This window comes from Aythya marila (assembly GCF_965140915.1).
Source record: "Aythya marila genome assembly, chromosome: 3".
Classification (NCBI taxonomy): Eukaryota; Metazoa; Chordata; class Aves; order Anseriformes; family Anatidae; genus Aythya; species Aythya marila.
This window is the reverse complement of record NC_139044.1, coordinates 66,466,864-66,478,419: the sequence shown is the minus strand read 5'-3', so window position 1 is coordinate 66,478,419 and position 11,556 is coordinate 66,466,864. Positions and strand designations below refer to the sequence as shown.

Sequence of the window (11,556 nt, the reverse complement as noted above, 5' to 3'; positions counted from 1 at the left end):
AGGAAGAACCTCCTTCTTGATCCAGTTTGTTTCCCTGTTATTGCTCCATATTCTTCTTCCTTTTCACATTCAATGAACATGGTGTTCACGATTAAGGCCTGGTGCTCATCTGTTACATGGCCTGCAGTCTGCCTCCTGATCCTTGTGCTCAGTTGTCACTGCTGTCATCAAAGTGCCTAAAGAATTCCTCCTACCTAAATCAAACCCTGCTTGGTCTGTCAACCTCTTTCAACAATACTGTTCTTGATAACTTGTCTTTGCTCAGGCCTATGGCTTCCATGTGGTTCCCTAAGCATTCCTAAAACCTGTTTGTCGGTAGATCCACTACAGGCTCTCCACCCTTGTTTTCTGTGGAGTCCCACAGTAATGCTCCCCTTCCCCCCTTTTTTTCTTCTCCATGCCATGCTCTAGGTGGCCCTGTGAGAAACTAAGTTGTGCTTCTGCAGTAAAGAACTAATTCTCTGACAGCTGTGTAGTCATAACAAGGAGAAATGCTAAGTAGTTAAGTGGACAGTAGCAGAAGGCCTCACTGATCGAAAATAAGGTAGGAGCTTGAGAAAAACAGGATGAGCAGTGCGGGAACAGTAAAACAAAGATCACAAGTTCTCAAAACATAAGAAAGAGAGAAAAAAAAAAAAAAAAGGAAAAATGAGAAATTAAAGTGTTGAAGAAAAAAATTATACATATGTGGTATAGAGGAGCACTGAGTAGCTTGTGAACCTGTAGTACTCAGCCAATGAGGAAATGGGAGGTGATCAGGTGTCAGGTAATAGGGAATAAAAGGTTATGATTTGTTTTACTAAAATGTGCTCCTAGTTGGCACGATGCCTGCCATTGCAATTGCGAATGAAATAGCTTCACGGAAGATCCCGTCTGGAGAAAATTATTAGAGATTTTTCTCACAGCCCTGCTTGGGCTGGGGGGGTTGGACTAGATGTGCTCGGGAGGTCCCTTCCAGCCCCAACCACTCTGTGATAAGGGCATTCTGATAAAATCAAACTTCAGACTCGCCTCCTGTCCAAACAAAGGTGCCCCCCGTGATGCCCGGACACGTTTTGGGGTTCAGCCTTGAGACCTTCAGCCTTGTACACCCACGGCTCAGCCCGGGACGTGCTCTCACTCCCCTCTCCCCTGGGGCACACCGCCCGGGCACGACCCTCGGTGCCCGCGTAACGCCCCCATCCCCGGCCACCACAGCAGCCCCTTCTACCCCACACCCCCCAAGCTGCCTGCCCGGGGCCCGCTCCCTTCCCTGCCTTCCCCCCCGCCGCCCCGGCCCGGCCCCCTGGTCCCGGGCGAGGCCGGGGGCGGGCCGTGCCGGGCGGAGCGGCGCGGCGGGGAGCGGCGCGGCGGGGCCCTGGCTGCGGCCCAGCTTCCTCCGCCGCTTGCTGCCGCCGCTCCCTGCCTGCGCGCCCCGCCGCCGCTCCGTGAGTGCGGGCCGAGCGCGGGGGGGAGGCCGGGGCCGGGGTTGGGGTTGGGGCCGGGGCTGGGGCCGGGGTTGGGGGTGGCTCCGCTGCGGAGCTCGGGGCTCGGAGCCCGGCAGCGCCCGGCCGGGCCGAGCCCCGCGACATGGCGGCGGCGGCAGCAGCAGGCCGGGGCCGGACCGGGGGCACGGGGGGAGCCCGGGGCCCGCTGCCAGCCCCGGGGGCCGAGCGGGCGGCGCCGTGCCCGCAGGGGGAGGCTCCGCCGAGCGCCCCGCTGAGGGCTCGGACGGGCCCGGCGGGGCCCGGCAGCGCGGCAGGTGCCAGCCCGGGGCCGCCTGCGCCCTCCGAGCCTGCAGCGGCGTGAGGCGGCGGCCGGAGAGCGGGGACGGGCCCCTGGTACCCGGGTTTGGCTTCCCAGGGAGGGAAGGAGAGCGTGGGGCTGAAATCTGGTGGTACGGACCCGCAGCGCTGTGCTCGAGCTCGTGCTTCGGTTCGCGATGCGTGGGTTTGTGTAGGGCTCCAGTTCCTGCTGTCTGAGTGTTGCTAGGGTTTCAGCCGGCTCTTGCTGTGGATCCACTGCTCCTCGCGCAGTTAAACAAGATATATGCGGGGCTGCCTGTTAGACACGGAAGCAGGAGAATAAAGACGTCAGGAAAGCAGAAGCAGGTGACGGTAACTTCAGGCGTCTTGCTGCATGATGGCTGTGGCTACAGGTGTCTCCGAATTCCATCAAACAACCCTTTTATAGGGGAAAACTCATGTTTTAAAGGCTTCCTTCCCATCTCATTTTCACATGTTTTAGATAGAGGTACAGTAGCGGCTCGCACATGTGCCAGGTTGACAGCAATTTTACAAGGCGTATCCTACTCTGCAGCTTACTACGGTTGTAAATATTTTGTCAGATTTTTTCATGAAATATTGAAGAAGTGGTGTTCTGTAGTTTTGTTTCCGCCAAGCTGACAGAAATACAGCTGGCGTCTCCCAGGTTCTGCTGTGAACATCAGTCATAGATCAAGGACAAGTTGTTCTACTTTAGACATGTCATCAAAACAAACTGGGGCAATTTGTGCCTGGGAAGATGATAGAATGAAATTCTTTGCTCTCGGCGGCAAGACTTTGACTTTCAAAAAGCCCAGGCTAGTTTTTCGTAGTCCTTTGGTTTTATCGATTTTACCACCATTAATTAGTTAACTCCTGCAGCTTCCAAAGTAGATGGAAGGCTTTGCAGAGTCCTCATCTACCTGGGATCTGCTCTGATTCAGACCTTTAGGTGTGGGACTACATGGGTCTCTGGCACTGAGACTCTCAGCTTAAGTATTATCTTGGGTGGGCTTCAGTCTGCTATCTCAAGCAGTGTGCTACAACCACAGTTCCTTTTCATTACTTGCTATTGACTTTAAAAAAAAAAATAAAATTGGAATTCACAGACATTTCTTTCCAGTTCATCCTTTGCTGATACTGCCTTTTGTTTTCCCTTTTGACATCTCAAACTGCTCTTTTCCAAGTTTTTGTCCTCTGGCTCTCCTGCCAGGGTGCTGTGAGTTCAGTCCATTTTCCCGCTGTTTTGGTTGTTACTCCCTCAAATTTTCGGTGGTGACAGCACTCTGCATCACTGTTCATGCCATGTGACTGCTTAGTCCGTCAGCTCCATCAGCCAATTGCCTTTTCACACACGAAATCTTCATTTGCAGGTCAACACCATTACTTACAAGCTATGGCTCTTTTTATGGTATCTTATTTCACTTTTTCAGGGATGTCTGTGAATGTGTGGGAAAATCCATGTTAGACCATGAACGCATCAGCCCATATGTTTTTCCCTCTTGGCCTGTTCATGTTTTTGACAATATGTTTAAAGTAGGATAGAGAACATAAGCAAAAATTGGATTTGCTTTGTGAGTTGGATATTGAGAGGAATCCTTGAATTTTTCCATAAGACACTAACAAAACCTTTGCTATAAAGTGCCAGCCAAAATATGTCATCAAAGAACTACTCCTTTATCCACTCAATCCTTGTGTTTACTTTAGTCATAAAGCCAGCTACAGGCTCTTTCTGTTCCTGGGCACATCTGGTTTCTGTTCATCATTAGAAGTAGTTTTTGTGTGGCGAGTGGGTTGCAGTAGCAAAAACAAAGAGGATTGTGTAGGATGCAGACATGAACACTAACAGACCGTGCGTAGCATGGGCAGATGAATAAAAAATGATTAATGAAAGTACATAATGCTGTGGGATGTTTAATCTCACTTGGAAAGTTGTATCCAGTAGTCAGACATCTCTGTCTCACTTCTCGTGCAAAAAGTACGTGAGTGTCTCACCCTTCTGGGGCTGCAGTACAATGTCAGGGCTGGCGTTTGAGCTCTAGTGATGGTGCAGGATGTGTGATGTGCCTTTGGGCTAGAAAATCTCGGAGATGACACTTTCAGAATTTCAGATGACATTTTCCAGGGGAAGAAGTGTGGCTGCCACTACCAGTCAGGAGTTCTGGTCCTTTTACTGCTCCAGCAGGCAGCGAGGGCTTGTTTGCCGCAAAGGTTTTGGTGGCCGTCAGAGCGCGGAGCGCCCCGGCCCGCTGATTGATGACACTGCCCAGTTGCTGACCGTGATGGATGCGGTTCTTGCTGGGATCGGATGACATTTGATCTAGTAGCGAGCAAGCCAAAATGCCACAGGTAATGCTCTGAACAGACATCCAAAATATATCAACTTGCAACTCGCATCAAAACATGTGGCAGCTCTGCAGTGGTCACAGAGGATCTGGCATTTCTGACCTGTGCGAGTCTCGTCTCTCTCTACTTTCACAGTTAGAAGGAAGCTCGTAAAGCCGCATCACAAATATGCTACAGAGCATCTTGACCTTTTGACTTAATCTGCACATCTTTTCTGTTCAACAGCCCTGTGTTTCGGTGGTAGTCTGCTCTTGGCAGCTGTACAGTTCTGTTAGGATACATGAAAGCCCTGTGCTAATTTTTGGAATGCTACATTCAGTGTTCTCTATTGCTTTTCCTGTCCAATGCAATTTTATTTTTTCTTCGTTAGCGACATAAAATTGTGTAATTTTAATTGGGAAATCTGACTGCAAATGGTAAGGCAGCTGGAACTTAGCATACCCCAGCTGAAAAGAGGTAAAGGTAAATATATTTGCCCCAGCTCCTTTCAATTCAGATGCCCACTGATGAAATAATTAACACTACTGGTTTCACAGTTAATGACCAGTCCTACTGGGAGAGTCTTTCCCATATCCAAAGTAGTACCTGGAGGCCATCTGGAGACCCATGTAGCTATATTTCATAGGGTAAGCATGCTTAGATAAGCTAATGGTTATGATGCCATTTTTATCTTACCATTTGCATTCTGGTACTGCAAATATAATCCTCCCAGTTTGTCATGAATCAGGAAAAATGTTGTGATAAGTATTATACAGATAAGAGCAAAAATATGGCTCTTGCCTGAAAGAGCTGGCACCTTATTATAATATTACAAGCAGCAAAGCTGTGGCATGGGGAAGCACACTGAGGCTGCACGTTTTGCAGTTTAGCAGGTGAGCTGTGGGGTTGTAGGAGGAGGGACTTAGCCTCTGAGTCAGGTGTGCAAGGTGGGAATGGGTTTTGAGGGGTTCAGGCAGTGAAGGCTGTTTGCTTCTCCACCTCTGCTGCAGGAGGATCCTGTGGAGAGGAAAGACCTGCTTATTTTTTTTCCCAAAAGAAAAGCAAATTCAGGTTCACTCCGGCCTTGTATCTTCTGTTGGTCTTAGCTCTACTGAGTTTCAGTAAGACATAAAACTTAAGAAATAACATTTATTTTAGGAACTGTATCCAACTCTTCGTAGTTCCTAAATGTGTACTTTACTAAGAGGGTGCATTTTTGTGTTAAATACAGTCTATTTCACACATACCTTACAGTAAAAATAGACCAGGTATGCCTTAGGTTTAAGTCAACAAATTTAGCACTGGCATCTTAGGTTGATTTTTGGCACTTTGACAAATCTGAAGCTTTTAAAATTAGGTAGGCAGATTGTTCTGCTACTTTTGAAGTGTTTTGATCTTTCTAGAAAGCTGGAAATTAGCAGTTACAGTGAGGAGCTTCTGATCTTAATCAGCTTTTTGTAGGCAGGCTGCCATTAGGAGTCTTTTAAAAAGTAAGTGAACCAAGAATAGCAAGTGATGATGATTACAGTTCAAACTCTTGTATGCTGAGCTCAGAGAGTATGAACAAGTTTGGCAAATACTAGTTCTTAGTTTTGTATGAAATGATCGTTGAAATGGGAGAGATTCAGCTCTTTCTATTTATATTCTTTATTTTTTCCATGAAACTGAGTAATTTTTGTTTAAGATTTTTACTGCGTGCTGAGTAGAGATCAGGGTGAAGGTAACATGCTGGCTGAACTCAGCTTTTTCTACCACAACAATCTTAATTTATTTAAAAAGTACTTTTTTTATAAATTTATCTATAAAAGTACTGTACTTGTTATTCCATCACAAAAAGAAATTAAAGAAATTCCAAGCAAGGCTTCTTCCTGCCCGTGTGTTCGGAGGAAGTCTTTCTCCTTTAGTACACTCCTCAGTTGATCACTGTAGCCACAAATTAGTCTTTGAATGTATTCAGAAAAAAAAAAAAAAAAAAAAGAAACTGGGGTTGAAAGAGACAAATCATGGGGATATTACCAAGGTATTTAATCCTAAGCGTATCAAGTTTATTTCATGTGAATTGTCTGTTCCCCCTCTGCCTGCTTGTCCTGAATGGGTTGCTCCTATGGTCAAAAGAAACCTAGAGAGTTTCTCTCTTAATTTTTATTAGCTATATTCTATGCTTTTTTTTTTTTTTTTTTTTTTTTTTGGCTCTATTTTTGTCCAGGGCTTTCATTTCAATAACCTATTAATATTTTATTTCACATAAACTGAAGCAGGTCTGAGATGTAATTTCTGAAGCACCTTACATTTCCTCCTTGTTTTTCTCAGCTAAATGTAATAATCACATGGCTGGCGTAAGCGTTTTGAGTCTGAATTCATGGCCGTGATCTTAATCATCAAATTAAAATTCTTACTTGTAATGTTTTCTGTCCTTGAATGTGCTGGAAGAGGTCAAATAGTTCCATGTCTCTACTACACTACTTGTGTCTTGGATGCTTGCTGAGCAGCTGCCGTGTTCTTACTGCTTCATCCCACTTCCGTGCTTTTCAAAGTCAGGCACAAACCCTGGCTGGCGAGGTCCTTGGTATTCTGTGGCTTTTCTGAGAGCTCTCAGGTCAGTAAACATTGTCTGATGGATGCCTCCATGTGTGTGTTTATGAAAATTGATTAATCTAATGGTCCCTGTTATCTTCTGCTGTGCCTGCTCTTACTCAAAGACGACTGCAGAATCTCTGGGTTGGTCAGTGGATTCCCAAGCCTGCAGTGTCAGTGCTTGGGTTTCCTGCCAGCGTTTGTTTCTAATGCCACGTTGATTAAATTCAGTTAGAAATGCCACGTTTCAGATCGTTCTTGGTACTAATTGACACTCAGCCTTCTCCACGTGTCCCCAAGGCTTGTGGAGAGCGGGTTCCAGCAGCGGGCAGCTCCTGCCCTGCTCCAATAGTGCCCGCTGGCCGCGGGTTTTCAGAGGTGGAAAAGCCTTGCTTGCATTTCAGCTGGCTGGGGGCAAAAGCGTTCTTTTGTAAAGTTATCTGAGATCTTGAAATGACTTTCATTTGGGTGAAAGCTGTGGCTTGGACAGCTTACATAATCTGTCCAAATAGATAAAGGATTTTCGTGCTGAAATGAACTGGTAGATCATTTACGTCAGTGCTGAATAACCTAAACACAGCTATGTTCCTTTAGGGAGGGCATTTTGCTGCCTTTGCTATTAACTCTTTACATAATATAACACAAAATCCTCAGTTTTCTAACAGCAGCTGTATCAGCCTTGCTGTCTTGTGGATGTCCTGATGAGTCTTGTGCTTGGTTAAGTGGCAGCACAACAAGTGGTGATGTGAGGTTTCACGGGAAGCTTATGTGTATGTATATCATGAGATCCCAAGGTAGAAATAAATATACTTTTGAAGTCGTTTGGATCTGAAGCACATTGTACTGTTTTGGGGCTGCTGTGTTGTGTGGCTGTTGATGTACATCAAGGATTTGAAATGTTCTTGAGTATAAGTAGTCAAGAGATGAAATATTCAGATCTTCTTTACTGCTTGAGCGTGAAGTACAAACCTGCAAAGTCCTGAATTTAGCAGTGTTATTTACTTGAACGTCTAAGCAGATGAAGCTTCATACCCTTAAGTACAGAAAACTTGGAAATCTATAATTTAAGAACCTGACTGTGTAGTGTACATTGATTGTGATGTAAATGTAGCATTTCACAAAAAAACAAAGTGTGTTCTCAAAGGCTGAGGGACATGAAGCCACCAGTGCGAGGAAGCAGAGAGCGAAGGTTTCTTTCTTACTCTATGGGATCTTGGAATCTGGGCTCTTCCACCGATGAGCTTTACAAATACGAAAGGGGGAGGAACACCAAAATCAAGATTGAAAAGCTTAGGTAGACAAACTTTATAAGCTTTGACAAACTTACTTACTTGATCTATAGTAAGGGTATTTCTTTTGCAGTTCCCAAGTGTAGAATATTTCAGAGGTTTCTTACGCAGCAATGTGGTAGCACAGTTAAAAATGGTATCGGTGGGGCAGGTGACGTTATTAACTTGTATGTGGTATGAGTATATGACTGTCATATATTCGTATGCTTTTGGAAAACAGAACATAATTTTCTTTTTTTTTCTTTTTTTTTTCTTTTTTTTTTTTTTTTTTCCTGAAGCACGTTGTTGAAACACATCCTGTAAACTAAGCCAGGGAAGCTGTGATGCACAGCTGTACTGATTCAGAGAATTCAGATTTGAATTTTGATTAAATGACAGTATGCTGAAATCTCTGAAGTTTTTTTTATTCATTTTTAAGTGTACTGGAAAATATTTATTTATAATTTAGTTTCTCTTAGGACTCCTTTATTAATTTCCTATGAGAACATTCATTTGTATGGGTTCTCTGATATGTAATAGAGGAGTCAGCTCACACTGCGGTTTGTTCTTACTTGTAGTTGTGGACAGTTTCCCAAGAATCGAAAGTCTTCTGTATTTTCTTAAACTGTCTGAATTTACTCAAAAGGTTTTAGGGAATGTGCACGTGTGAATGGTCACAGAATCCTTTAAAATAAAAGCTTCTCTAATGTATCTTGGTAATGAAGTTTTTCTTATCATGAAAGTTACCAGTAACCTACCAGAACCGAAGGCTGGAACTTTGTAGTAGTTTAAAATGACAGAAATAAAGTCAATTGCAGTCTCCCAGATACTTACCACTGCTGCCTGGAAGAGTGTAGATACAGTTTATAACGTCATGTAATAAAACTGATCTTACAGCAATTCTTAGGAGTTCATTACTGATACATTTGTATTTTTTATTACAAGACAAGTGACATTAGTCAAAGTCTGAAACTGTGTTCATGAGACTTGAATATGTGACTCGGTCTTACACTTTTAGAGTTTAAACTCAATAAACCTGGCAAAGGGATTAGAAAGTAAAGTAAACTCTGTTTCTCCTTCCTAGTAAATAACAGATGCGGGTGAAAGATCCATCAAGAGCCAACCCTGAGAAAACAAAGAGAAGCAAAAGGCCTAACAGGCCACAGGATGAAGATTCTTCAGATGATATTGCAGGTAAATACATTTAAGGGTTTTTTTTGCCCTAAGGTTGAAGGCTAATAAAATCTATGTTGACTGATGAAAACCACATCTCAGTTGTACCAGGTAATACTTTTCCTGTTTGACTTTATAACAAAATGACCTCAATCAAGTCTTTCTGGCATGATAGGTTGTTAAACTACTTGACTGCCTTGAAGGGCATGGCAGCTTGTTGGTCTTCAGTGGCAAGCTCTTCAGAGCACAGGGATGGACCTTTCCAATGTGCAGAAGTTGAGGTGTGCATGGCACAGAGCTGCTTGGCTGAGCAGGGAGCTTCTGACTAAGCTGAGGCAAAAACGAAAGACAGGGCAGAAGCATGTTTGGACTGCCCTCCGAGGGCCTCCGATTATGTAGGGATGGGATTGGGTAAGCCAGCCTCGGAATTGAATCTGGTAGGGATGTGAAGGGAAAGAACAGCATGTTTGGGTACTGTGACAGCAAAATGAAGACTGAGGCAAGTATGAGCATGTAGCTTGAGGGGACGGGGCCTAGGGATAAGGGACTCAGGAAAAGACTGAACATTTTTTTTCTTCCCCTCTGTCTTTGTATGTAACATCTGCGCACAGTCCTCCCTGGTGCCTGAGCTTAGTGGCAGACTCTGGATTTAAGCATTATCCAGAATAGAAGATGATTGAGAGCTGTTAAGCAAACCGATCCGTGGGATCGGGTGGAATGTATCTGAAGGTGCTTAGAGAGCTGGGTGATGGTGTCATCATGAGGCTGCGCTCTTGTCATCTTCGTGATGACAAACTGGGGAGAGTGGCTGATACCCTGGAGGGTAGATCTGCCATTGAGAATGGCCTGGACCTGCTGGCAGGAGGAATGGGCTGGCAGAAACTTCACGGAGATCAACAAAAGCAAGTGGAGAGCCCAGTATCTGGGCCAAAATAACTACATGCAATTACAGGGTGAGAACCTGGAATGGCTTGAAAGCAGGTTTGCAGAAAAGGCCCTGGAGGACCTAGTGCACAAGCTGAGTATAAGTAGGCAGTGTAGCTTGTGCCCATTGTATACAGGTATTTGGAAATCTATATTTTTTTCTGATAGGAGTCAACTGCCTGTGTTGTTATGTGCAAAAACAGATTTATGCAGCATTTCACTGTTGACAAAACCAAAACAGGGTCATTAATTTTGTACAATAGTAGCCCTATTAATAGTCCTAATACAAAGAAGCTTATTTGTTTTAAAGAGGTGGTGGTTATTGACTTGAAAGGGTTTTTAGTTGTAGGAAGACTGAAATAGATCCTTTATTAAGTTCAGTATATGGGGAGCAACTGGCTGATGTTCCCTAGTTTTGTTCTTTCCTAATGCTGACTTGTTGAAGATTCTTCCTCTTTAACGTACATGTGCTCCCTTTCATAACTATTATGTTTAATTGTGTTATGTTCTGTAGGCTTAACCTGCCAGCATGTGAGCCAAGCAGTGGATGTGCATCATGTGAAGAGGGCGGTGGCTCAGAGCATTTGGTCAGTATGTTCAGAATGTCTGAAGGAGAGGCGGATGAGCGATGGCGAGCCCGTGGCCCCTTCAGACATATGGCTGTGCCTCAAATGTGGCTCTCAGGTAAGTGTGTGTTCTAAATTTAGTGGTGGATAGGCCCTGATTTTCTAAAGGATATGACTGGTACAGATCCTGCCTGTGTGGCATCTCGTTCCTTTCAGTGAAGCGGTATGACATAAGTGCTTAGTTGTGAGAATCTATGCTTCAGCTTTAATAGAATGGGATGTGGAATTGTGTTCTTGTTTAATTTTTGGCAGTATTTTAAGTTATTTTTATGCATTGTGGTGCAGTTCAGCATTGTAGGTAGTAGGTGATGGTTCCACCTTTTCTCTGTTCTTCCATCTCTTGCTACATATGGAAAATTAACTCCAGGAACTGTACAGTTGCAAAATGCATCAGTTCGTCTGGCTTATCGGGCAGAAGATACAGCCGACAAAAATGCATGAATAAATGAATATGTATATTCCTGAATCAGCTCATACTATGGATGCTCAGTTGCTAGATTTGATTGAAACCAGGGAGAAAGGACTGTGCAGGAGTGAGAATGCTGCTTTCTATGGCAGCTAGCCATTAGTCCGGATCAGTTATAATGTCAAATTGTGGTCCCAGAGTTTAAAATGGCAGGTCCTGACCCCAAGGGCTTGTGCAGGTTTCTGGCTTGTGAGTGAAGTAAAGGCTGATGCAGAAAAATTCAGTTTACAGGCAATGTCATGCTTAATTCAGCTAATAGTTGCCAGAAAAAAAGCATTTCACGTTTTCTTTTAGACTTTCTGTAGGTCTTTCTAAGTAAGGACAGATGCCAGCTTCTACCACGATTATCTAATCCGATTTAATTTTGTGCAGAAACATGCTATTAACATGCTTCAAAAGATAGTTAAGTAGATTTGAGGAGAACTCAGATTATCTCTGAAAATTTTCAGTTAAGGACA

General features: G+C 44.3%; 1 protein-coding gene across 2 annotated transcripts in view; it reads left to right on the top strand.

The window, feature by feature from the left end:
* Positions 1-1,283: 1,283 nt before the first annotated feature.
* The window catches only part of USP45 (ubiquitin specific peptidase 45), a 54,798-nt gene continuing 44,525 nt past the window's right edge, over positions 1,284-11,556 (top strand). For both annotated transcript variants that reach the window (XM_082755870.1, XM_082755871.1), the window contains exons 1-3: positions 1,284-1,427; positions 8,994-9,103; positions 10,521-10,690. In XM_082755870.1, coding sequence (XP_082611996.1) covers positions 9,004-9,103; positions 10,521-10,690 — 270 coding nt within the window. In that variant the 5' untranslated portion in view covers positions 1,284-1,427; positions 8,994-9,003. The remainder of the gene's footprint in view (positions 1,428-8,993; positions 9,104-10,520; positions 10,691-11,556) is intronic.